Here is a 28,000-nt window from a genome sequence, read left to right on the forward strand (position 1 = left end):
GAAGACTCGAAGGGGCCTCAATCGCTGGCTTGCCGTTGGCTTTAGCGGCGGCGGCTGAAGAGAGCCGGGCGGGGACCTTGAGGGGTAGCCGCGCCGCGGGTCCCGCTCGCCACCGGACAGCAGGGGGCCATGGCGGCTGAGGTAAGCCCGTCAGGCCTGCATCGTCTGGCCGGCGCCGGGAGGGGATGCCGGGGTGCAGCGTCCTCCCACCCCACCCGCTCCCTCCCGAGGGACTGGGTCTCCTGCAGCTGGCGGGAACTACGACTCCCGCCATGCCCTGCGGCCACCGGGGAGGCGGTACCCCCCCGCACGGCGGCTTCAGGGGATACTACGGGTCCCAGCATGCACCGCGCCCATGTAAGGACTACACTACCCAGCGTGCCCTGCGGCACACGGGGCAAAGTGGCTTGCCCGAGCGCATGCTGGGAGTGTTTGGGGCCTGGCTCCAGGGCTCGGGTCAGTTGCCCCCTTTCAGAGTCTGATTTGCCTTGTGTACCGCAAGTTTCACCTCACTTAAACTACTGGCTTACAAAATCAGACCTAAAAATACAAACGTGTCCCAGCCACAGGGTCAGTGAGCAGTTGCTGACTTTCTCATTTAGCCAAACCATATAACTAGAAAGTAAATTGGAATATAAGTATTCTACTTACATTTCAGAGTATAAAGAAAAGGAGTACTTGTGGCACCTTAGAGACTAACCAATTTATTTGAGCATGAGCTTTCGTGAGCTACAGCTCACTTCATAAATAAATTGGTTAGTCTCTAAGGTGCCACAAGTACTCCTTTTCTTTTTGCGAATACAGACTAACACGGCTGTTACTCTGAAACATTTCAGAGTATAGTTTACAGAGCCGTATAAACAAGTCATTGTCTGTATGAAATTTTAGTTTGTACTGACTTCGCTCGTGCTATTTATGTAGCCTGTTGTAAAACTAGGCAAATACCTAGGTGAATTGATGTACCCACTGGGAGAGCTCTGCGTACCCCCAGAGGTATGCGCAACCCTGGTTGAGAATCACTGGCCTGGCTTTCCTCTCAGGGTGAGGGGTAAGGCATGCTGGGATGCCTGGCCTGGCCAGGCCAGGTACGCTGTAAAAGTGTTGTTCACACTGGCCCATGCTGGGCATCTGATCTCCTGGTGGGATGGGGGTGCTGGTGTTGCCAGGACTGTGAGCCTGGTTAAATGACCATCATTCAAATTCCTGCACCCTTGCTTTACTGTTCTCTCTACCATCACTACCTGGGGTGGGCAATTGAATGCCTGAGTTTTGTCAGTACAGATTCCTGTTAATTATGAGAGACGTGCCCACAGAGCATAAGACCCACACACAGTACAAATGAAGACCCCAAACTATGAGATTTGGGGTGCACATATTGGTATGGCATCTGTTTTTAAATGTCATATACTGCATTTAGTCTGCAGCCCTGCTGTAAGGGCTTTCTCTATTACTGTTTCTATGGCTATACCTCCCTGGCTGCTCTTCCCTTGCCCCCCTGGCACTTTCTGTCAAGGACATGTTTTTTCCCATTTCCTTGGTACATTAAGAACTCTTACCTCATGCTCCATATTATCCCTCCATCATCATTTTGGTCAGATGCCAAAAGGATGTCCTTCTAAGAGATGCTTAGCTGGTCTGTTTTCTGTCATCTTGACTATGTGCCATGCTGCTGAAGTTGCTGGGATTTCACTACATTTGTCCATTACACTGAATAATAATTAATGACCTATTGGGCTGTCACCTTCCTGGAATGATTTTAATTGCTCACACAATTTGGGATGGCTCTATTTTATGTCAAGTTACATAAAGTTAAAAGTGTTAATATGTCAGATGAAAGTTGCAAGTTTCTCATGGCTTTTAGTGTTGTCTCAGGCAGTGGTTACCAAGCAGTGTCTGGGTACGATGTTTGATTTTGCTTTGATACATTCAATGAGTTCATCATTTAATCAACTTTATATAATAATGAAAGGTGCATACAACATAATCATGTTTCAGTTGAATGAACTGAATTCCTAAGAGGTTATAGGGATAACATTTCAATATATCTTGTGTAATCCAATTTGATGCATTGGGATGAAATTGAATTCAATGAGTCATCTCTGTTAAGCAGCTTATACTGTATTAACATTAATATTATTTTTGGTTTCTAGCTTAATTCAGAAGTAGAGGATCTGACATCTGACTTGCGGAAAACCTTTGACAGTGATTCTGACAGTGGACAGGGCAGCTGTGAAACAAGCTCTCCAAGTCAATCCAACAAGGGAACTGCATCTCTTGGTGACATAGGTCTGTAATACTGTCAGGTCTCTCTTTTGGGTTTTAGTTTTAGTTTTAAAAATTGGGTATTGTACTTTGCATTTATAGGTGTTTCCTTTGCAGAAGGCTGAGAGAATGTGGTCTTGGACTATCTGCGCTTCAGAAGTCACACGTTTGGTTTGCTTACCCTTGATTATTTTTTCTGTGTAACCTGCATAAGCTGCTTATTTTTCCTCTATGTATACAGACTTTAATTCTGAGACTTTTACATTTTAAAAAAACAACAACTTCAGAGCAATCACTAACAACATACGTTGTACATTCATAAGTGTTTTTCTAAATATTATAGAAGAAAATATCTCATAACTGTCATTTGCAGTCTGACACCACTTGGCTTGCTAACATACCAATCCAAAACAACATACAGCACTTATGCATGATGTAGTGTAGGAAAATCACACCAATACCGTATTAATAATCAAAATACATGAACATATAAAAATATGTCTGGTCTGAATTCAAAGTGCCCTTTTGGTTGCTCAGGGTAAAGGTAGAGATGTGATGATGGTAGAAGGGCCGTAGTTGGGATTGAAGAGGGGAAATGCTGAGTGGGGTATTGAATATCTTAACTCTTTGTTTCCTTCTTTTTTTTATCAGCAAAGCGGATTTAACAGCATTAACTCTAATGGCTTAGCGTGTGATGTTTCTCCTACATTTACACCAGTCCAATCTGGCCAAATTTTTAAAGGCTGTTGTGGGGGGAAAAAAGGGAAGTATAGAGTTGATGCCTGGAAGAGGAGCATTTGTCTGTAGATGTTCCATTTGAAAAGTGTTGAATTTTCTGATGCTGCAAGAAGAATGCTCAGAGCTCGGTTGAGAAGTGTAACAGTATTTTTTTATAAGGAAAGCTTTCTCTTTTTAAGATAACACTGTCCTAATGATAGTTTCCTATTAAAGTTAAAGCTCAATGATGTTTCCTGTACCTGGTATGTTGGAAAAGTAAATGAGAGGGTATGAGGATTCTGAGTGTACACTTGTTCCATGTCTAGCAGATGAACCAGTTCTTTCCTGATACCACACTCTCAAATTTTAAATATTTCAATAAGTATTATAAACTTACTACCTTTTGATCTGAACTCATTAGTAGTTTTATGACATTCTGGACTGCAGGCTTTTTTAAATATAAAAAAGCTAAACAAATATTGCATTTCAATAATATTCATACAAAACGTAATTAAAAGTGCAGCTAAGGTTTCTGCTGAACAACATTGCATTTTTCTCCCTGCACCATTCTGAAATATGGAACATCAGAACTCTGACCTCAAACAATAGAAAACCGGGAAATGCTCATTTAAGGTCCCCCACAGATCCTTGACAAGAAGTTTAATGTTGCAACAAAAAATAAAACACAAACTTACAAAACCTGTTAAGGTTTAAATATTTGCAAGATTGGGGTCATAATGTGTCTATTATAATTCACTTAGTATATTACTATTTGCTATATATGTTTGTTTTTATATATAAGAAATACTTTAGTCTCAAGGAAAGACACTAAAAGTCATTTTGAGATGGTTCTAAGTTTCTTTAAGGGTGGATAATTACATATATTATGCTACTGTGGGGGAAATGGGTTTTCAAAGCATAGATTAAATTTGATTTGCTATGCTGTACTAAACTTCCACTGGTATTCATGAGACTTCAGGGGATAATAAATGTCTCAGAGAAAAGTGTCTGGCATGGTGCACAAACTGATCATTTGGCAATTAACATATCTTTTTAAAAAACGTGTGCTATAGAGTGTAATGTATTTCCACCAGATTCAGATGAGGAGATCTTTGTGAGTAAAAAATCAAAAAGCAAGAACGTGCTTCAGGACAGTGAGAGTGAAGGGGAAGCAGAAAGCATTTTTCTTGAGAAGACTGACATTGTGGATGGAGATGTGGAAAACCGGGAGGAAAATGAGAACATTTTTGCCCCGAAGAACAAAAAATCTCATCGGATTCGCCAAGCTCTGCGGGACAGTGATGAGAGTGACACAGGTGACCCATTGCATCCTGAAAACCTTGAAATAGATGTGAAGTCCGAATTGACTAAGGATGAGTTGGGCTCACAAATGAGGAAACCTATAAAGATGTCAGTGAAATCTCGGAAAAAATACAAAAAACATAAAAGTGATTTTGAGAAAGAAACAGACAAAGTGATAGGCAAATCAAGAAGGAAGACAGAAAAAGAGAGAAAAATAGAGGCTATTAGACAGCTGAAGAAGGAAAAGAAACACAAACAGGAGGTATAAAAATTTACTTGCAAACATTTCTGGTCTTTTCAGTTGTTAAATTCCAGCATTTGGTGGTGGTCTGAAGCTTCCAACACAATATGTGAGTCCACACCACAACAGTAAGTTGGACATCCACATATGGGGGCCCCAAGTTCTGGACAAGGTTTTTCTCTGAGCCATTGGTGGGTTTTATGTAATTCTTCCTTGTGTATGCTGATTGCATCAGTAGAGAACCTGCCTCCATAAATTAGCATATCTAATTTTGGAATGCTGTAAAGTCAACATGATTGGCCTACAGAATTTGAAAGATTTTTGTTTTGGGGATGATGTAATGATGGGATGGTTGGTTTTTTTTGTTTTGTTTAATGACCCTAAAATCATGAAGATATATTTCAAATAAACTTGTAAATTAATATAGTTCTTTGTACTTTCCTCCTTATGCTTACCAGAAGGATGGTGGTGAAAGATACAATTTTAATGATAGTGGGTGTCTTCTTGCTGACAAAGAACTCTTTGAGAATGATTTAGAGGAGGAAAATGATCCCCTTCTTGAAGATGAAGAGTCACTAGAATCAATAAGAGCTGCTGTGAAAGACAAAATGAAAAAACATAAGGTAACATACTTTAGTTTAAGGTTATAATATTCTTGTAGAAGGTATTGTACCTGAGTATGTAACACAAACTTTTGGCGACACTGGGGTGCTTCCACTTCTCCCCGCTATCACGTTGCTCGCTAGAGGTGAAGGGATATTAGCGCCTTCTCTGAAGAGCATTGTTACAGAAAATTCCAAAAATAGTATTGCAACAGAGGCTGTAAAGGCACTTAACGAAGTTGCAGTAAAACAGGACAATAGTTGGCATCAGTTTATGAAAATGTTTGCTGATCCTATTTCAAGGTTGATGGCACAGAAAATAATTGTACAAAGTTATTTTGTTGCAGCTTCTTTGCCCTTGACAGCTCCCATTTGTTTTGAAATTTAATAGACTTCTTTTTACCAATTATAGAGTAAAGGTCTGTTTTCTGAGAGTGAAGACTACAAATGTGTATTTGATGAGAATGAGGAACCTACATTAAAAGGACCCAAAAGAAAGGTGGAATATTTCATTATGCATATCTGTTCCTTTTTAAATCTCAGTAGTTCATTCTAACTTTATTTGAAGGCTTCTCTGTTGCTCCTCGAAGTAGCTTCTTCTGTTTGATTTGGGTCTTGTTTTTTTAAACTCTTCTCTAACTGTTGTACTTTCTTCTGTTTTCTTGCTGTTTGAAAGAAGAAAACTAGTAATATAGATACACTTCTGCATTTCAGTCCTGTGGTTTCAAGGGTCTTTCTTTTCTCTTTAAGGAGCGGAAGGCAGCAAGATTAAGTAAAGAAGCCATTAAACGACTGCATAGTGAGACCCAGCGACTTGTTAGAGGTAAAACCTAAACTCTTTGGTGTAAGGGTGAACATAAGAACAGCCATACTGGGTCAGATCAAAGGTCCAGCTAGCCCAGTATCTTGTCTTCCGACAATGGCCAATGCCAGGTACCCCAGAGGGAATGACCAGAACAGGGAATCATCAAGTGATCCATGCCCTATTGCCCATTCCCAGCTTTTGGCAAACAGAGGCTAGGAACACCATCCCTGCCCATCCTGGCTAATAGCCATTGATGGACCTATCCTACATGAACTTACCGAATTCTGTTTTGAACCCTGTTATAGTCTTGGCCTTCACAACATCCTCTGTAAAGGAGCTCCACAGGTTGACTGTGCGTTGTGTGAAAATATACTTCCTTTTTTTGTTTTAAACCTGCTGCCTATTCATTTCGTTTGGTGACCCCTAGTTCTTGTGTTATGAGAAGGAGTAAATAACACTTCCTGATTTACTTTCTCCTCATCAGTTATGATTTTATAGACCTCTATCATATCCCCCTTAGTCGTCTCTTTTCCAAGCTGAAAAGTCCCAGTCTCATTAATCTCTCCTCATATGGAAGCTCTTCCATATCCCTAATCATTTTTGTTGCCTTTTTTTAACCTTTTCCTATTCCAATATATCTTTTTTGAGATGGGGTGACGACATCTGCGTGCAGTATTCAAGATGTGGCCATACTATGGATTTATATAGAGGCAATATGATATTTTCTGTCATCTTATCTATCCTTTTCTTAATGATTCCCAACATTCTGTTTGCTTTTTTGACTGCCGCTGCACATTGAGTGGATGTTTTCAGAGAACTATCCACAATGACTCCAAGATCTTTCGTGAGTGGGAACAGCTAATTTAGACCCCATCATTTTATATGTATAGTTGAGATTATGTTTTGCAATGTGCATTTTATATTTTAAATGCATAACTTTGCATTTATCAACACTGAATTTCATCTGCCATTTTGTTGCCCAGTTACCCAGTTTTGTGAGATCCTTTTGTAGCTCTTCGCAATATGCTTGGGACTTAACTATTTTGAGTAGTTTTGTATCATCTGCAAATTTTGCCACCTCACTGTTTATCCCTTTTTCCAGATCATTTATGAATATATTGAATAGGACTGGTCCCAGTACAGGCCCCTGGGGGACACCACTATTTACCTCTCTCCATTCTAAAAACTGACCATTTATTCCTACCCTTTGTTTCCTATCTTTTAACCAGTTACCAGTCCATGAGAGGACCTTCCCTCTTATCCCATGACAGCTTACTTTCCTTAAGAGCCTTTGAGAGATCTTGTCAAAGGCTTTCTGAAAATCTAAGTGCACTATATCCACTGGATTCCCCTTGTCCACATGCTTGTTGACCCCCCTCAAAGAATTTTAGTAGATTGGTGAGGCATGATTTCCATTTACAAAAACTATGACTCTTCCCCAACAAATTATGTTTCTCTATGTGTCTGACAGTTTTGTTCTTTACTATAGTTTCAACCAGTTTGCTTGGTACTGAAGTTAGGCTTACAAGCCTGTAATTGCTGAGATCACCTCTGGAGCCCTTTTTAAAAATTGGTATCACATTAGCTATCCTCCAGTCATTTTTTTACAGAAGCTGATTTAAATGATAGGTTACAGACTACAGTTAGTAGTTCTGCAATTTCACATTAGAGTTCCTTCAGAACTCTTGGGTGAATACCATATAGTCCTGGTGACTTATTACTGTTCAGTTTATCAATTTTCTCCAAAACTTCCTCTAATGACACCTCAACCTAGGACAATTCCTCAGATGTGTCACCTAAAAGGAATGGCTCAGATTTGGGAATTTCCCTCACATCCTCAGCCATGAAGACCAATGGAAACAATTCATTTAGTTTCTCCACAATGGTTGTTTAGCAGGCTTCCTGCTTCTGATGTACTTAAAAAAAAATTTTGCTATAACTTTTTGACTCTTTGGTTAACTGTTCTTCAAATTCCTTTTTGGCCTTCCTCATTATATTTTTACGCTTCATTTGCCAGAGTTTATGCTCCTTTCTGTTTTCCTCACTAGGATTTAACTTCCACTTTTTAAAGGATGCCTTTTTGTCTCACTTCTTTTCCTTTGTTGTTTAGCCATAGTGGCACTTTTTTGGTTTTCTTACTATGTTTTTTAATTTGGGGTATACCTTTACGTTGAGCCTCTGTTATGGTGTCTTTAAAAAGTTTCCGTGCAGCTTGCAGGGATTTCACTTTTGGCACGGTACCTTTCTAACTTCTGTTTAACTAACTTTCTAATTTTTGTGTAGTCCCCCTTTCTGAAATTAAATGCTACAGTGTTGGGCTGCTGTGGTGTTTTCCCCGCCATGGGGATGTTTACATTTAATTATATTATGGTCACTATTACCAAGTGGTCCATCTATATTCACCTCTTGGACCAGATCCTGTGCTGCATTCAGGACTAAATTAAGAATTGCCTCTCCTCTTGTGGGGGTGTGTGAGAGCTATTAAGATATCTTTAGGAAAGCAGCAGAAACTCCTTAGAGGCCAGATTCTGTTGTTGCTTAACCTGAAGTATTCATGATCTAAAGTGGATAGGCTGCACTATTCTGTCAAAAATCTTGTTCAAGGATGGTCTCTCTCGTGCAAGCAAGATTCCTGATTGGAGCTTAAAACTTGCCTTTACGCAGCTGTGGAAAGTCACTTGGAGTCTTTTTTTTAAAAGTTCTAGCTGGGCTACATATATAACTGACTTGGTGTGGCTTGGGTACTTAGTTGCAACAGATTTTAGAATTGGTGTTATTCTGTTCTTGATGGTACAATCTGCTTTCTTATGAAAGCACCTGTGCGTGCTGCAGTCCTTGCTCTTCATGACAGTAGAGCTCTGCTGTTCATCTCTGCTCTGATGTTTTAGCTGGACAATACTTGTCCCAAGAGCAATTGGATTTAAAAAAATACATGTTTTTGATGTACAATTTAAATGATTTTTCCCCCATTTTGGCAGAATCATCTCTGTCTCTCCCATATCATATGCCTGAGACCAAAACCATCCATGAATTCTTCAAGCGTAGACCTCGACCAACATTGCAGGGAAATGCAATGGCATTGCTAAAGTAAGGACCAAGCTTATCTCATACTCTCTCTTTCCTAAATCAGGGCTCTCAATCTTCCTGAAGCTGATGTGGTCTATGTTATGAAAAAGCTATCTAATATATAGCCTCCCTTCTTATTTGCAACTGCATAGGCCTCCCACCTTTCCTTGGTAATCCCATACTGCTTCTATGGCAACTAAAGTCATTGCCTCTGTGGCAAAGTAATACTAGAGAAGTATTTTATTATGTTTTTAACTATCTTTTTAATGCAGTTTAACAGCTGGAAACAAGAAGTATCACCATGTGACTAGCCAACTCTCCACAGACCAGCAGCAAGGGTGTTGATTGATCATCAGTGGGACACAGATCACAGTCTGAAAACCATTGTTCTAAGTGGCAAACCTGCTAGTTTAGTAACTAGTATGTAATAGCAGGGCACATCTGTTTTCCCCTGAATAGATTTATTTACCAGCTAGTCTCTGATAGGAGTGAAATGGAAAATCTTCGGTTAAATTGTACTTGCTATACAGAAATAAAATTTGAAAGGAACATGCTCATCTAAATTCTTGTGATGGTGTCCCATTCTCCTCTCCAAATTCAAACCACTGCTCCACACTCCATGCTCAATTTAATACCAAATCCTATTTTAGAAGGTGTGTTGTACACTGAAATAAAGAGTATTCAGGGTGCAGCTAGGGAACTTTTTTTCCTTTTAATTTAAAAAAAAAAAAATGAAATCCAGAGAATCCTGCATGAATTTGCATTAATGGTAGAGATTTTAAATGCCCAAATGTCAGGCTATTTACTGTTATGTTTCCTAGAATCACCCTAACCTGATGTTCTATGCAAATGCAATAATTAGTAATTTGTGTTACTGAATAGAGTATTATACATTGGCATAAAAATTATAGTGTACAGTAATATTAGATAATTGGTATTTGTAATGTGATATGGCTTCTGAGCATCTAAGATCTGAATTACAATATTGCATTACTAAAGTTGACTTCAAGTGAATATGTTAAGTAAGCAGGGCTGATTGAGCACCCCAGAATAACCCTGGTTGCCCCCCTCTCTCCCATACCTCTTCCCATCATGAGTTTAGAGAAAGTTTGGATTAGGATACAAACTTTGTGCTTGGGTCCTCTTTTTTGTTTTAAATAGTGTAGACAAATTGTACTCTACCATGGCTACAAAATCTCTGAGGAATTAACTTAATCCAAGTTGTGATAATATAATTCACTTATCAGTTGATTTTGCACCCTTTAGAGTGAACCTATTGTAACTCCTCGTAGTAAAAATGTACCAGATTAATTTTTTTCCATTTTTAAAATGGAATTTGAAATGAGGACAGGCTTAAAATAAGCAGCAGTTATGAATGATGATGATCTCCCCGCTCCCTCCAAAACTGATTTTTCAAGGACAATAAATAGAACACGGTTTTGTTGCCTCTGTTTGATTTAGGCTTTTCTCACATTTAATAGTAGTCATTTTAAGGACTGATGTACTGTGTTTTGGTTGGTGACTTTTTTTTTTCTGTTCTTGACAGGTCCACTAAATATCAGCCCTGTCTAAATGAAGAAATTACAGCCACTAAGAACTCAGCTGTAAATTGCAGCAATAATCAGACTGAAGAGGCTGATCAGCCAGAAGCTAGGGAACTGGAAATGGGGTTTAGTAAGGATACTGGTATTACCATTGTGGACAAACCTTCCCCTGATTTAGTGGAGAACCTGATAGAAAACTGTGCTGAGAAGCACAGAGAGGATGGTGCCTCTGATATTTGTGAGAGACTCACAACTGCTGATAATTCAGAAGAACAGCAGCAGACTAGCCTACTCAATAATGAATGCAGTGAACAAATGGAGAGTGAAATTCCCTTGGCATCTGAAGAATGTGCCTATGTACAAAGAGAGGACCAGTCACAAAAAATAGGGGTGGAACATGAAGAATCTGTTCAACAGGTGGTACCAGTGGTGGGGATTCAACCTGAAAAAGTAAGGAAGTCTAAACTGGATAAACTTCGGGAGCTGGGAGTGGATCTATCCATCAAGCCAAGACTTTGCTCTGATAGTGATTCCTTTATTATCCTTGATGAACCTGAATCAAACAAAGGTACAATATTACCTGTTGCAATCTGCTTGATTTGACAAGCTAAGCACTTAGATGGGAGAACTCTGAGGAACAACTTTCTTTTGAGGAGAACTAATGTCACAGCATAGTGCTGGCTACGCTGGTGGCTGTACTGTCTTTCAGATGAGATTTAAAAACAGAAATCTTGATCCTTTGTGATTGTTAAAGATCTCTCGGATCTGTCAAGAGGAAGAATTTAATAATGTTTTGCATAGTTCAATTCTCCCTGCAGTTCGAGTTAAATAAGGTGGTATTCGCTTTCTGTACTAAGCAGGAAGGCCAACTTTTTCAACTTGGGCTGCCTAAAATTAGGCCTTTAAATCTTTTTATTCAGGTATCTGAATAAGAAACCTGACTTTCAGAGATGATGATGAGCATGAGTACCTTCTGATTATCTCATTAGAAGTCATGCTGCACAGCAAATGAAAATCAGGTCACACTCTTATTTAGCACTCTAAGGATATAGGTGTCTAGCTTTAGGCACCCATGTTTGGTGCCTAAATTTCAGCTGTTTCAGTGTGGATAGGTGGTTCCATATCAGTTTAAGTTTGCATTACACTTTGAGGTCCTATAATATAATTCTAGTAAGTTTCCATTTATACCTATGTACATTTATTGATAGCATTCAGTCTGTTCTTTAAAATACACAGAAACATGGTCTGTGCCATGAAATGACTCCTCCACTATCAACCTGGATTTAAATATATATGTCAGTCTGATCATATGGGGGAAGGGTCTGTTAATGAAATGGAATGTTGATATCCAACTCTCCAGTGAATAATTAGTTGTGGGTTTTTTTTAAGGTTTTCAACTGGCATTTGATTATGTGCCCAAATATTAAAGTAAGCCATTCTAAGTGCATGGTTGAGCAAAGTTATCCAGAGATGGGCGACTGTTGTTAATGTTGTTGTTTTTCAAATCAAATAATGTTGACCCCTCTTACACATTGGATGCTGAAGTGCTTAAAACTTACTTACTCTAGAAACGTATGTTACACCTGTATGTATAAAAAGTGCCTGAATTTATTTATTTATTTATTTATTTTTGTTGCCTCAAATTAACTTGATTTTAGCAGGAATTTTTCTTCTGACCTTAAATATAATTTTTTTTTTTTAAGAACTGGAAGCTCTGAAAGCGCGTTTCTTGAAGCATACACTTCACACAGCCAAGTCAAAAACGGAACGGACTGTGAACTTGAGCATCATTCGTAAAGAGACCACTGCTGAGGGAAAAGAGGAGCTAAAAGCAGCTGTGGTGCCGGTGTCTTTGGCTGCAGAAAATCTAGATGATACAGTCCATGCAAAGCCAGGTATGTTTGGGGTGAGGGTCATAGCTGTTGAGTTGGAAAACAAGTATATTTTCTTGCTAAGACTCTTCTATAATATCTAATATCCTACATCTTTACTGGAAGCCCAGGCTTCAACTGGAGTTTACTTTCACCAAAATACAAGTATAAGATAATTCAGTATGTCCTCTGGATCATCTTGTTTCACCTGCGTCTGCCTGGTTGATTATAAGCTTCCCTGGGCAAGAATCGTCTTAGGATGTTTCATGCAAAGTGCTGAACACATTGACAATTAAAACTACATGCTTGCTTCAGTGTCACAATGAGCTGCAATCAATCGATAAAGTAATTGTGAAGAAAAACACTCAGATTCTCTAACTGGTTGATCATGGTCAATAGAACATAAGGGCGTTTAATCTGTGATTCTCTTTGCAATTGCAACCATATTCCTTCCCCCACCCCCCCAAAAAAAATGTAAAATACAAATGAGAGTTACTGCTTCCATAATTAACAGGCATTGTTCCAGTTAGCTATATTGTTTCTAACCAGGTTAGTATGTTAGAAACTTGAAAAGGTAACTCTTGAACTGTGTTAGCTATTAAAGAGGATGTTGCCCTGTGCCATAATTTAGCCATTTGCCCTCTGGAATCTCTCTCCCCCTGCCCCACAATTTCATATAAAACATATTTATCCTTAATATCTACAGTACATCAATCATCTACATAAAATCTGTAGATTAACCCTCTTGTGGTATTCATAATTAATAGCACTTTCATCCCTGTTGCAATTCTTAATACAGGCTGTTTGTGTATCGGATCATTTTATTTGCATGTATTGAAAATGATAAATATATAGGAAACTTAATCTGAATCACCTATAATATTTAAATGTTAGAGGTAGGTAATTTGGCTTGTTCTACGACATGCATGCTTTCTAGCTGTTGGTGAAGTATTTCATTTGCCCAGGGCAACTGGAAGTCACTGCTTTGATAGGAAGCAAGGGAAAGAAGAACCCTTTGCTAGCTCATGGGACTGTGCCAGTGGCATTTGTTGATAATGAGGAATCTTCCTGATAATTCATGAAGTTGTGTTACCTCTCTAAATGGTGTTTAGGCTAAGAGATGTAGCTCTTCTAAACAATCAGCAGATCAAGTCAGAAAACCTTTATTTAAAAAAAAAAAAAAAAAAAAAAAAAAGCACAAATGCCTTTAATCTTCTTTCTGTGTGTGTAGTTACATTAAATTGTCTGCTTGAGGCTTCATTGTAATGTATCTAATATATTCATTTCTGTCTAGGTGAAAAGCTACAAGTGCTGAAGGCTAAACTACAGGAGGCCATGAAACTCCGCAGGATTGAGGAACGCCAGAAGCGGCAAGCACTGCTTAAACTGGATAATGAGGACATGTTTGAAGAGGAGGAAGAAGAGGAGGAAGAAATGACAGACGAGTCTGAGGAAGAGGAGTGCAACCCGGAGGTCTATACACAACATTTTTACATAACTTTGTCAATGTCTAATGTCGGCTGACTCCTCATAGTTAACAGGGAAATGAGATAAATTAGAGTTTTGTGCAATATTTATATTGCACAATTTGCCAAATGGAGACCATTCTTTGACACTAAAAAATACTGTAATTAGAATGTTGAAGATTCCATGTGCTCACAGACCAGTATCCAATTGATCTTTTTTTTAATACCAGTCTCTTCCTGACTGTTCAGTGACACTAGCATAGAGGTCCCCAAACTGTGTGCCGAGGATTGTTCGGGGGGTGGGGAGGGAGCGCCACCCAGCTCTGCTCCTGGCCCCAGTTGGCGGCCCCAGTTGGCAGCCCTGCGCCCCTGGCTGGGGCTCCGTTCCTACCCCAGCCTCTACCCCTTACCCCCGTCTGCCTCCCCTCCCTCCCAGCCACGGCCCTGCTCCCGGCCTTGGCTGGGGAGGGTGGAGTGGGGGGCACAGACAAGGGTAAGCGGGGACATGACCCTGAAAAGGAGACCACTGCACTAGCATCGGGTTATTAAGTGATCTTTACCAGTCCATATGCTAGTTCACGCTGAGCTAAAACACTTGAAATATATGAATAGTCAGAAACTTTTAAAATTATTACAGCATTTTAGTAGCTGATTGACTGACTGTCTTAGCAACTTAAACCTTTTTTCTGCTTAGAGTAAATGTTCGTTCGTTTTGCCATACGAGTTCAAATAAGTCCCCTCTCAGTTTAGGTATGCTACCTCCAGGGTTGGCCAATATCTGGTCCTTCACATAGGTGAAGCCCATCCAACTGTCTCACCTAGCCAAGTAAACACAAAGCCTATATATATATATTTTTTAAAATTGTTCCATTTTGAGTGATGCCAGTATTTTCAGCTTCTGGCTGCAAGAAGTTTGATTCCAGCAGGATGGATGAAGACTTAAGTGAGATCCCTTGGCTGATCTCAGAGATGCAGTAATGTCAGACTTGGAGGCTAGACATTCTTTTTCAAACAGTAATTAAGGGGTCAAAATGACTTGGTTATTCTAAGCCCCTTCAGAGCAGGCATTGGAGTAGAGAAGTCCAGGAGTTGGAAACATCCTTCAATTCTCCCCTCAATAATTCCATGTTAGAACTGGCCATATAAAAGTATGCAGTTTAAGTAGATGGTCAAAATAATTCCTGCTGTCTCATTACATGGATATGTGTTGGGTTTTTTAGACTGTAGAGTTCCTTCTTGGTGAGGCTGAGGAAGATGATGAGGAGCTGGAAGAGAAGGGTATTGAAGATGGTGATAAAGAAACTGACAAAGAATCAGTTGATGAGGAAAGGGTGGACAAGTCTGTGCATTGTGACTCTGTTCCCAAACCTTCCTCAACGGAGTCTACATTGATGCTGTTTAAGGACAACTCCTCCAAAATGGGGTAAATAAACCGGTCTTTAGAAATGGTGAGCCCAGCCCCAACTATGTTTTAATTTGATTAATATACACATGAGACATTTTGATTTGAGAACTAGTGAATTCATGTGTGTGTTTTAAATATAAGGATGCCTGCTGTCTGTCTCCCCATTTGTGGTAATTTTTAGGAGTGTTTTTATTGCAATAGTCACATGTAAAAATAATAGTTTGCGTGTGACAGTGACGCTGTGATAGCAGTGATACTTCGAGTTAGTTTCCCAGACCTGAAGAAGAGCTCTGTAGGCTCAAAAGCTTCTCTCTCACCAAGAGACGTTGGTCCAATAAACGATATTACCTTACTCAGCTTGTCTCAGTGCATTCCACATGCGTTACCTTGTCTATAAAAGACCAGACCTGAGAGTTAATGCACACAAAACAAAATGTGGTCAAAATACTTTTTTTGGTTTGTTTTTGTCATTAATTGCAGATACTCTCTTCCTGATGAAAAAGCTGAGTTGGAGGAAGCTCCAGGCAAAAGACCTAGCAAGTTAGGTAAAGTGAAACTGCTGTTTAAAGCAAGCATTTTTCTTTGGGATTTTCAGTTCTGGCATATAAGTGATTTGCACATTTCTGTATCTAGGTTACCATTGGTGTGTCTCTCCTATCACATGTTTGCACTGGGGCTGTGAAATGTTGCTTTGCTACTTTTACTAAGAACTTAAAAAACCACTGGGTCCCTCTTTGTGGTGAGGATTGGAGTAGGACTCCTAATCAAAACTTCTTGCATCAAATTGTAAGCCAAAATATTCAGGATGTGGGTTGGATTTCAATGGTAAAATGTCATTTGATTAAGTATTTTAGGGGAACTGCTGATGCCAATTCATTGTGAATTATTGAGGCATGTGACTCTTGCTGATGGAGCCAATGTAACTCTTCACATTTCTTGGTTTGTCTGCACGCATAGTACAGAAAGAAAAGGAGGACTTGTGGCACCTTAGAGACTAACAAATTTATTTGAGCATAAGGTTTCGTGAGCTACTGGTCACTTCATCGAATGCACCGATGTAGCTGTAGCTCACGAAAGCTTATGCTCAAATAAATTTATTAGTCTCTAAGGTGCCACAAGTCCTCCTTTTCTTTTTGCAGATACAGACTAACACGGCTGCTACTCTGAAACCTGTCCTAGTACAGAGGCATTCCTAAAACTCATCTAAAATAGCTGCTTTCTTCCTTAGAAGATGACGATTCATTTTCACTGCCAACTTCAGCAAAAGAGAACAGCCACAACAGCAGCTTTGAGTTGATTGGCTCCATGATTCCATCATACCAGCCTTGTAACAAACAGATGGCACGTGGGGCCAATTTTCTATCTGCAGTAGGAGGTTTCAGGTCTTCATCTCCAGCTTTGTTCAAAGCAAGCTTTATCAGCTCTGCTTCCAAGGTAAGACTCCTCCCTGACCTCTTCTACCTTCATTGCACTCCCCTAACAACTTCATATGTTCTGTGACTTAAGGCCAAAGCCAAGGTTCCTTTTAATCAAGAATGTAAGCGTAGAAGGTAGCCATTTTCCCCTCTGTGGTTAATTGAGATTTAATCAATGCAGAATCTCTGTCTTGACTGATATGAATTTTTTAAATACTGTATGTATCTATTGGAACAAATCAGGGTGATGTATTAAATATACAAATCCAAATTCTAAAAATTCAAAAAGTATTGGAGGAAACCCATTGCTGAGTAATCTGTTTTTTGGTAACCTTTTATGAACTATATAAAAATATTCCCATGGCCTACACAACATTTCACACTAGTGCATTTTTAACTGGGTAGCAGGACAGTCATGAATACTTGTTAACCTTCTTCTTCTTCTTCTGTATTTTCATCTGTTTAAAATGGCACAACCATTAACCTTTTTGATTCAAACTTGTAGGACTGTGAAAAGATTAAGTGTTTATATTCTAGTTCATTATCAGATCTTGTTAATTTTATTTTAATTTTTTTCCCTGACTAGAGTTCAGGAAAGATGTCTGAGCCCTCTCTTCCCATAGAGGATTCCCAGGATCTGTACAACGCCTCTCCTGAGCCCAAGAGTTTATTTCCAGGAGCAGGAGAGTCTCAGTTTCAGTTTTCTCTGGAAGATGATACTCAGAGCCAACTGCTTGATGCAGATGGGTAGGTTACTGATATTCATCCTTCTGAGTGGCATTCTGTGTGTGTTAACAGCAGTAGCACAGATTTTTGTGAGGTTCTTACTCCCTTAGGCTACATGAAAAGGCACGCCATTTAAATGGCTCTGTTGGTCTTTTTTTGTTATGCTGGCTTTACGCTGGCTTTACACAGTGTGATTGGCCCAATGATAACCTCTTTCTTAGTGTTGGAAACTGGAGTGGCTAGTATATTGAATCCCGACGGTGCCAATGCATGTGTCTGTCCCTCACAAATTTTTAGTTTGTCTTTTGCAATTTTTTTTTAATCCCTCTTTAAAAAACCCTCCACAAATCTGAAGTAGGTCTAGATTTTAATTAGTTTTTTATCTTCTGGGTTTCAGTACAGTATTCATTTGCTGAAACAGTGGTTAAGATCAGAAAACCATGTAATAACTAAAACCTTCTTAATCAGCTGATCTGTTGACCTCTGTTAACTTTACTGACTAAACATATTTGAATGCATTTTACTGTTGCTAGCCAATGCAGAGCCATTGCAGCTTTGGCAGAGCAAGGTGGATTTTATTCCGCATCATACATCACCAGAACAGCCAAACTGCGTTGGCAGAACCATTGCTACTGGCAAAATGAGTTGGAAAACACAACTGGATCCTCTTATTCCAGATTGAGTTTGAAAGACTGGCAGTTAGAGAAGCCATCTACCTACTTAAATCAAGCAAAGCTGATCTAGAATCAATGAGAGACAAACGTGGAACTCCCACAATGTCATGCTTAGTATTGCTATAACTGAGTGTTTAAGACTCTTTTGGGAGTTCTGCTTTGTCTCTCTAGACAAGTCCTCCGCACAGGTGGAAAGGCAAAATTCTCCAGTATGTGGTGGTTATTTAAACTGTAGTTGCCAACTTCTAAATCAGGGATCTCCAAACTCAAATCACGACGAGGGCCACATGAGGACTAGTACATTAATCCGAGGGCCACATCACTGACATCTTTTCATACAAAGATAACAAAAGTCCCCCACCACTGCCCCGCCTCTTCCCATCCCTGCCCCGCCTCTTCTCCGCCTCCTCCCCTGTGCATGCCGTGTCCCCACTCCTTCCCCCACTCCCCCTGCAAAGTCCTAAGTGCTGCCAAACAGCTGTTTGGCAGTGGGAAGCGCTGGGAGGTAGGCAGAGAAGCGGGGACGTGGCATGCTTGAGGGGTGTCGGGGGTGAGGGGAGCTACAGCAGGCCGCAGGAAATAACTCCGCAGGCCGCATGTTTGAAACCCCTGCTCTAAATAAAATTTACTTTCAGGTTCTTGAATGTTGGACACCACAGGAATAAGTACCAGTCCTCAAAGCATCGGCTGTCTCTGGCTAGTATGGATGAAAATGCAATGGATGCCAACATGGATGAGTTGTTGGACTTGTGTTCTGGGCAGTTCAACAGTCAGACTGAGCACATGCCGAATGCTAATACTGGCAAAAAACAAAACATGGAAGAACTGCTCAATCTCTGTTCAGGGAAATTCATCTCTCCAAGTAAGTCCCGAGTTCTGTTCCCAGTGACCTTGATTTGTGACTTTTGGGGGCAAATCTGAGTTTTAAAAAAAAGTCTTGTACTAACTAATCGTTCAGTGCTGGCCACGCCTAAGGAATTGTAATAGTGTACTTGGAACCCTAAGAGTTTAGAGTGCTTTAACTGTTTGGAATTGTTCTAGGCATATGTTGACGATCCTTTCCAAGACATTCAATGATGTTCCAAAGGCAAAAGGGAAGCTGTGTAATGATTTCTCTGTTGGTTTCTTTCTGTAGCAACATCTCCAACCTGGGCATCTTCAGCATCATCCTCTAAGCCAGAAAAAGAGAGTGACGCAGATGATCCAATGGCAGAAGCACTAGCTCTTTGTTCAGGCTCCTTCCCAACTGACAGGTCAGCATTACAGGAGTTCTCGTTCTGCATGGCGATCATGGTCTGACTGCACTTCTGATGTGTCTCCCTCTGGCTCAACAGGAGTTTAAAATGCTATTGACACAAACGTGGTTTGCCTTGGAGGTGAAGGAGTTGAGTATCTCAATGCTCTGTAGTAAGAGGAGGCCCTGAAACATAAACTCTTGTATCAGAGGCCCAGTCTGAGGCCTGGAGCCTGAATCAAAGTACTTCCAGGCAGTTTTAAGCAAAGCTGGGCTGTGAGCCAGAGGCAGGTCCCACTCACAGAAGTTGGCAAGAAAAGGTTGTTAGAAGCATGTGCACACACACACAAGTGCTAATGAGAGGAACTTGCACCAAGACGGCATCAGAACGCTCCACAGACATAACAAGGAACAGGCAGGTGCATCTTAAAGACAGGGTCAAAAGGACAACGTGATGGATAGATTCGTTTGAAGTATGATGAGTAATCTGTTCTGCAACTGTATAAAAGTAGGTCCAGGAGCGCACATATTTGCCCAGCCTAGAGGGCAGCAGAGAGTCCTGCCAGTGACTGAGCTGTGTCCATTGCCAGGGAGCACAAATTCATAGTATGACCTGTAGAGTTTATAGGGAACTATCACTGTGCTTCGTTTGACAATAAACCTGGCTCAGGTTCCTTTGTACCTTACTCAAGTCTGTGGGTTTTGGGGGTTCTCTCGGGGTCTGCTGTGTTAGCTATCTGTGCAGAGCCGGGGCAGCACACAGAGGGAACATGCACGCAGCCGGCTGTTACCATCATCGAATAAGAGCAGAGCACCACACCGGTAGCTATTGACAACATGCTCAACAGTTCTTTCTTTGACCAGTGATACGTGAGAGTTGTGAGGCTCCTAAGGCATTGTCGTTCCCAATGTCCATTGTGAGGAAAAAGAGTCTCTACTGCTATTGATGGTGGAGGCGGACAGTGGGAAGAAAATTTTGATCAAATCAAAGCACAGGATTGGGAACTTCTCGGCTTGTGTTCCTAGTTCTGCAGCTGAATGCAGGAACTGTGGGCAAGTCATTTATCTTCTGCACCTTCGTTTTCTTCCTTATTAAAATTGGACTGATTTACATGCACTTAACAAGGATGTTATTGTTTAAAGAGTGCCAAACATACTCCCAAGAGGCATTCCATTTTACTGAAGGGGAAACTAACACAAAAGATAATGACTTGCCAACATTACTCACACTAATGCTAATGGGGAATTAAGCACCTAAAGCTCCATGCTACACAGTGTTTGGAGACTGCAATGTTTCAGATGCTATCATGGATAATTGCTTGTCACTAGCTCATCCAGCAGTTAAAACCCTGTTTCAATCCATTTCATATCCATTGCTGGAGATCAACTGTAAGTGTGTGATGTGGTTTGATTTTTATAGGGAAGGGGAAGATGATGAGGAGCAGGAGGAAGAATTTGGCAATTTTCAGCTCGTAACAGATGACCATGCCTTTGATAGCGAGGAGGTGAGTATTGACGGAATGCAGTGATAACTTCAGAGCTCTGCCCGTAAGCATTCAGGTTATTTTCTCAGTTATCTGTCCATTTGTGCACAGATCTAAACTTCCAGCATAGATTGCTGAAACCGCTGAAGAGCAGTATTTGGGTCAGTGTAAGAAGTGATGATTTAGAATTCTGATGTACTAGGTAAAATATCTTGGTTTTGTGGGCATTTTGAGAAAAATCCAGGAGGTTTTAGTCTGTTTTTGTTTTTAGCCATTGAAAAACAGAGGCAGTTGCAGTTATAGGGAGTAAACGCTCTACGGAATGTCTTATGAATTTCTGAAAACTGTTCCTTGTTGACTGATAGAATGAAAAAAGTGAAGGAGATGAGAGAAGCGAAGATGAAGCAGAAGTTAGTGATGATGAAGAGGAGCTATTGAGACAAAGACAGGGCTTAAAGAAAAAATTGTGAGTAAATCTTTCTCCCTATCTGACCTGCGAGAAAAGCAGAACCACGTCACTAGAAATTTAGTTTTTAGTTAAGAGTCAGAGTTGAAAGAGCTTTTCAGGAGCTAGTAATCTTTAAATATAAAAAGCAAGAGATCAGGATAAAAGTAACAATGACTTTTTTTTTGTTGTTTTTGATGAAATAGTACTTCTCTTAATATTGCTTGTGACTTAAGCTCTTTCCGTGAGTGCTGTAGTACGCATTTTGCAAGTGAAATGATCTTTGGGTTTTTTTTTTTCTTAGAAGGCAGTTGTCATCTTGTCAGATGGTCAACTGGCAAGAAAGCTCAGAACTAGAATAATAGTGGGCACTGCAGGACCGAGGTGAAGTAAACTGGCAGACTTTCCATACGTTCATATGCTCTTAAACTTGAATAACTTAATCAAATTGAAAATGAAAACTGAATAATAGCATCTCTAATTTAGCATACACAGTAGTTCCAGAAAGACTTCGCTCTTGCTTTCAAAGATTCACGCGATGCAGCTAAACGTTCTAACTTTAACTCGTTTGGAAACTCTCTTCTAGAAAACTGCAGGATTTCTTGGAAGATGAGGCAGAGCTGTCTGGGAGTGAAGTAGGAAGTGAGGATGAATATGATGGTGAAGAGCTGGATGAATATGAAGAAGAGATTCTTGATGAAGAACTCCCTCCTGAAGTGGAACTACAGGATCAAATTAACAAAATACACATGTCAGTAGCAATCCTAGTATACTTATACAGTACAGCAAATGCACATCTAAAGTTATAATCGGTTATAATCTGGAATTGCAGAACTAACCTAGGCTTCTCTCCTTTGGACAATAACATTAGGAAGGCGATGCTTGATGATGACAAGCGTCAGTTACGCTTGTACCAAGAAAGATACCTTGCTGATGGAGACCTGCACAGTGATGGTCCTGGGAGAATGAGAAAATTCAAATGGAAAAACATAGGTATAATGTTGGCATATTAATCTCCTATTGTAGAGCAAAAAATACAGTGTGGGAGATCAGGGGAGGAAAATGCTTTAGCAAGTACTTTAATATGAGGCTTACGGTTGTAAGATCTACTGATCCCTAGTTTATTGTTTTAATACACACATATTGTTTGTAACTGGGAGTGGGGGACTTGCTTGGACTTCTCTTGCCTGGTTTCAGACCACAGTAGAGCCTTGGCTTGAAAAGTCTGAAGAAACCATTTAAAGCCATTTTTGGATCACATGCTAGTCAAAACAGAACACTCCTGGGGAATCAATAACTTCAAGCTAATATAAAGAAATAACTTTAAAAAAAATAGTAACTGTTAAAAGATTCTCTCAGTCTTAAGTGGTTTTAAGTCCCACCATCTAACTAAAATAGAATATAGATGCTGTCTATTGCTCTTCTGCAGGCTAAGTCCAGGAAAAAGTAAACAGAAAGCTGATGGGCATGACTTTTGAATCTTTTAGTTAAGGTGTATATAATGATCCCCATTATAGGTTGTCTGCAGGACTTGAACCTGGAACTTTCAGCACAGGCCACTACCACTTGAGGAGGTATAGGAGCATCTCCAATCACTTTTTGTCAGCAGAAGGTTCTTACTCTATATGTGTAGCCACTAGAGGGGGATACAACAGATCCAGTTTGTTACACACAAATAGTTTATATTTTTAGCAAGACTTCATATGTTGCTGTTCTGGACTCCCCTAGGACAATACTATTGTGACAAGATACAGTCGATATTTTCCCCCGGTAGCTTTCCTTTAAGGAGTCACTTACTTTTTTTTTCCAGATGTGAAGTGAAGAATTCACTGCCTCTTGCTGGATTTTGTAACTCTTCTACTCTGTTCTGAAACATCCCTGTTATCTCTGCATTTTGGCACAAACCTATTAAACAGACTCTTAGTATTGACAGCCATTGCCCATTTGCTTGGGAGCAGGAGGAATGGTTAGTTGGGCAAAAGAGAGAATCCTACAGACATTTCCTATAGAAACGAGCAATACTCAAATTGTTCTTGATGGCTTGGTTTTAGGGTTTATTCCTGGGTACAGCATAGCACGCTTAATTTGCTGGGGCAAGATCTCTTTGTGTAACGACTGTGCCTCTGGTACAAGACTTGTTTATTCATAAGTCAGTCTCCAGCCTGTACCATTATGTGCAGTGTATACAAACTGTGTGCACAGGGAATGTTTCTGCTAATTTTGATGTCAGTAAGGAATAAGCAGTAGACTGTGGCAACTGTAAATGTATGGTAATCTTAATTTAGTAGCCAAGAGTAAATGAACATTATCTTGTATGTTTAAACAAGAATGTGGTTTACATCTACATGAGCATTCTGCAGACAAAATTTGTGTTGCTGAAGTACCCTGCTTTAGTTCTTTACATTGTTTAAAGCTGTTAATCTTGTTGAATGATGCTTTTTAAAATGCCTTACAGAAAACATTTCCACTGGATATTTCGTCACTGTTTTGCTAAATGCTTTGGTTCCATCTGTGTCATCCATTTAAATGAGAGGAAGCATTCTGCATGTAATTCACTTCAGAGATTCATTGCCAGGAGTTGTTTAGGAGAAGAGAATTCCGGGCAGAAAGGATTTTGTTGCAGTTTAACTAGTTCTAATAACTTGCGTGTGTGGGTTGGATTTTTTTGTGTTTTGTTTTTTTTTGTCTTTATTGTTTCTGAAATTCTTACTGATCTCCAATGGGGAGAGACCTAAACTCTGTGTGTCCACTTACTACATTCTTAAACAAAACCTGTGTACTTTGTGGAACCTTTTTGGAAGTATAGGTTTCTTTTTAGTGGACAGGAAAGTTCATCTGCATTCCTCATGCCTCTCTATGATTGGGAGAACTAACTGTCTCTTCTTTTCTAGATGATGCTTCCCAGATGGACTTATTTCTCAGAGACTCCGATGATGATGATGATGAGAATGAAGAACAGCTTGATGAGACAGAGACAAAATGGAGAAAGGAGCGATTTGAACGAGAGCAGTGGCTCCGTGAGCAGGTATTGTGTTAATCTGCAGAAAGGCTGACTGCTTAATACTTCTGTACACCATTAACAAAGTATGATAGACTGTTGGCAGAGCTCTCGGTTTTATTGATCCTGTTAGTTAAAAACCATATCAATTATAGTTTTCACTTCTCCCTTGTATAGCACCTTTTGCTTTCCCTCCTGTGATCTTGGCAAGCAGTTTCCCCGTCTTGAGGTCATGCACTGAGTTCGTGGCAGAGCCAGAAATCCTGTTTCCTGCTCCAGAATCCTAATTCCATGGCCTATAAATTTCCAGGTCAAGTTGCTTTAATTAACGTAAGGTCTGAGGAATGAAATCTAGTTGGTATCTTGAAGCTTCGACTGTTGTAATAGATAAAAAGATGCTGATGAATGACCTGAAAAACTGCAGGAAACTTTAAATGCTGGTTTATATTGGCCTTGTATCCTAAAACTGATGTAGTAAAGAGTTAGTATGTTCAAGTCACTGAATGAAATGTCCATTGTTTATTTATGAATTAGCAGTCTAAAAAACATCTATTTTTATCAGACAGAGAAAGGAAAAAATGAAGGGGAGGAGGAGGAAGAAGAAATTGGTGAAAATAGTCAGTTTATGAAACTAGCAAAGAAGGTGACTGCTAAGTCCTTGCAGAAGAAAGGTAAGTTTGCTTCACACTGAAGTGGCATCCAAGAAGAAAGAAAACCTTGACTAGCTACTGACTGTTCCAAGCACTAGTGAAAGTTGCTTTTAGACTAGAGATCTCCACTCATTCCCCCCCATGCCAGTGCAGGATGGGCTCCAAGTTCGTTAGAGCTTTGACTTGTCTGGCACTAAGAGATGTAGCTGCAACCTTGATGGCCAACAGACATTTTTCTTTGCTAAAATATTTCTTTTCCATTAATTTTTTTTTTAAAAAGTTAGTGTGGCAGTATGTCCCTGTGCTCTGTCGTCTTCCTCTTTTGGTCCCTGCCTCATAAAGACTTTTTGAGTATAGTGACAGTCAGCAGAGCACACCACTTCCAAGAGGCCAAGCTACTTAAGGAAAAATTGCACAATGTGGTTTAAATCAAATAATCTAGTCAATTTTTAACTTGCACATGGCAAAAATGTGATTCTGAGACTGCATAGCTACTTCAGAAATAAACAAGTTCCCTGCCAGTGATAAAGACTTCATTGCCGTTGTTGTTGTTGGTCAGTTTAAAACTGACTGCAGCATTTCTTGGAACAGGATTGCTGTCCTTTGTGAGTATTTCTGTCTGGTACAAAAAGGTGTTTTTTCTAATGATACTCCGGAATTGAATTTATTTTCTGTGTTTTTCCTCCCCCCCTCAGCCAACCCTATAGCAGCTGTACAGGAAACAAAATCACTACCAAGAAATCCCTTTGAAACATTCAGACCTACCAGTGACCTTCAGGTTGGTACCTGCATGGCATGAACTTGGATGTGTATTTTCATGTTGCATCTACAGAATGCATTTAAAAATAGAGATAACTGATGACTGACCAGATATAGAAGGGTTTTGGGGAGCGTGGGTGCAGTGTGGTTGTCTCTAAGGAACTGTAGTGTATTAAAATTATTCATGCAATGTGTTAATGTAAAATTCATTGGTTGTCTTCAGCTAAAGAATGGATCACTTCTGAACAGACCTAAAGCTGTCCTTCAGAAGCTTGCAGCCATGTCAGACCTTAATCCAAATGCTCCCCGAAACTCACGAAACTTCGTCTTCCACACGCTTTCCCCAGTCAGGAGCGAAGAGGCAAAGGAGAAATCAAAACCGCAGGTACAGATTTGTGGGATATGCCAGTAGTGTCAATGTGCATATGTTGCCATGTTAAAGAATGTGCAGGGGCAAAATCCTGATAGGCAGATGAGGACAGCTACACTTTGTTTCAAATGTGACCTTGTAATTTATAGCTTGTAATTTACTACATGCACAATGTAGTAAGAGCTGTTTGTGTGCATTGCCTGAAATAGGGGACAAACTGGAAAACCAAGTGGAATATTTGGGATTAGGATGAGCATATGTGCTCTCATTGGACAGTGGTGATGAGAAAACTTGTAACTGTCCTGAATAATCACAGATTTGTATTGCCAATATATCATGCTTTCTTATAGGTGATGAAAAGAGGTCCTACAGAGATGGTAGCACCTTCACCCAAACGGCCCAGGACTGATGATTCTGCAACACCAGGGAACCAGAGCCGAAGCATATTCCGATACTTGGAGAGCTGAATGTTTGTTTGGGGACAGTAATTGCACAATGTCTCATTGCTAGTGACAGTATATGCTTTGTAAATCTCTAGCTTCAAGCACCAATGGAAAACTGTTTCTCTTTTGCCTGGATTCTTCTTACCTGTGTCAGTGCTACCAGATAAGTCTTTGTATACCCCACAAGGTCTTTCCCAGTATTCCAGGACAACCAGCAAAACCTAAAAAAGTCCATGCTTTGGATGGGCAGAGACTGAGTTAATACTTCGTGCCAAAGCATTACTGAAATTACACTATAGGATGCAGATCTTTTGAAGTACGACTCCTCAAATGTTTTGACTCAGTCCCACTTCCTCCTACAATTCTGTTAGTGAAGCAGTCTGTTTTTAGGGTAACTGTACCACCTCTGTATTGTGGAGAACTGATCTATAAAGGACCGAGGGCTGCATCATTGGGAGGCGTGGTGTCCATAATAGCAATGGTTTGCATATACTGTTTACAATTGGAGTATTAAGGTATTGCTATCTTCCTTTTATACCTACTGCTTTCTCTAATGCTGACCATGTACAGACTTGATATCCCAAAAGGTTAGGGTTTACATTTTAAATACTTTTTTTTTTATTTTTATAAAGTTAACCCTTCTTTTATAGAACAGCAGTGTAGCTTTTCTTCTTCTTCTTCTTCCCCCCGCCCCCCATTACCTTTTACAGCCAAACTTCACATACACATCAGCATATCGTGACTACATGTATGTGAAGAGGTTCTTTTACACAAATGAAGACTTATTTTTTTTAAATTGCCTGTTGCTTTGTTTTGGACCAAGGTGCCATCTTCCATGAGAATTCATCCTTTGTAGTGCAGACAGAAATGTAAGGCCTTCTTTAGAAAGAAGAAACAAGATTTTATACTAGCAAAGAACCACTGTTCCCAATTATTCTAAAGTCTGAGGCAGGAACAGAAACTTGGAAGACCAGTAAGAGTGTACAACGTGCACCTGGTTATATTGTGAATGTGTGAAGCTAAAACTTATTCATTGTAACATACAGGCTAATTCTTAAAGACTCCACATGTTCCTAAGGCTTGATTTGAAATGCTCAAGATGCTGACCTGATCACAGAAGAATCCTGAGTTGTACATTTTGTAATTTCATAAACACACTTTGGTGTGTTGGTGGTGTAAAATATTTTAATGTATATTGTGTTTATAAGGAACTATGGTACTGTTGGAGTGCAATTTTACAATAAATGTGTGGGGTTTTTTTTTAATTTTTGTGGAAGTTTAAAATTAATTTACAAAATCTCATGCAGCTGTGTGCAAGTATTTCAAAGAATATATTTATCTACCAAGCTTGCTTTCTCTGTCACCGTTGCCACACTAGAGGGCCCTATTATGGGCTAGTACAAAGAGGAACTACTTAAGTAAAAGGTGTCTTTTATGCCATGTAAGGTCTTTTTCACAGGGGTTATATTTGCATATACATTCTTGGACTTGAGAATAAATTTCCTTAACTTCCTTTTTTAA

At 39.9% G+C, this 28,000-nt stretch overlaps 1 protein-coding gene across 2 annotated transcripts; it reads left to right on the forward strand.

Moving 5' to 3' along the window:
• Positions 1-16: 16 nt before the first annotated feature.
• CLSPN (claspin) lies at positions 17-28,000 on the forward strand. 2 transcript variants are annotated; one of them, XM_077837866.1, is made up of 25 exons: positions 17-141; positions 2,151-2,286; positions 4,074-4,543; positions 4,981-5,145; positions 5,537-5,623; positions 5,875-5,947; positions 8,908-9,016; positions 10,542-11,107; positions 12,243-12,434; positions 13,705-13,883; positions 15,097-15,299; positions 15,762-15,826; positions 16,510-16,715; positions 17,283-17,443; positions 18,732-18,958; positions 19,232-19,349; positions 20,751-20,835; positions 21,180-21,280; positions 21,846-22,010; positions 22,131-22,252; positions 24,151-24,284; positions 24,820-24,928; positions 25,603-25,685; positions 25,890-26,051; positions 26,387-28,000. In XM_077837866.1, the coding sequence occupies exons 1-25, from the start codon at positions 130-132 to the stop codon at positions 26,501-26,503; spliced, it is 4,047 nt and encodes a 1,348-aa protein (XP_077693992.1). In that variant the 5' UTR covers positions 17-129; the 3' UTR covers positions 26,504-28,000. The 2 variants fall into 2 exon arrangements, with proteins under 2 accessions (XP_077693992.1, XP_077693993.1); XM_077837867.1 differs by lacking the exons at positions 25,603-25,685; positions 25,890-26,051; positions 26,387-28,000 and having other exon boundaries at positions 24,435-24,962.

Source organism: Eretmochelys imbricata, chromosome 19 (genome assembly GCF_965152235.1).
Source record: "Eretmochelys imbricata isolate rEreImb1 chromosome 19, rEreImb1.hap1, whole genome shotgun sequence".
Classification (NCBI taxonomy): domain Eukaryota; kingdom Metazoa; phylum Chordata; order Testudines; family Cheloniidae; genus Eretmochelys; species Eretmochelys imbricata.

What these genes read in the sequence shown, in the direction of transcription:
- CLSPN (XM_077837866.1), top strand. An exon ending in TGAACCTGAATCAAACAAAG is followed by an intron (nt 11,108 to 12,242) that starts GTACAATATTAC and finishes TTTTTTTTTAAG; the next exon opens with AACTGGAAGCTCTGAAAGCG. An exon ending in AGGGAAATTCATCTCTCCAA is followed by an intron (nt 18,959 to 19,231) that starts GTAAGTCCCGAG and finishes TTCTTTCTGTAG; the next exon opens with CAACATCTCCAACCTGGGCA.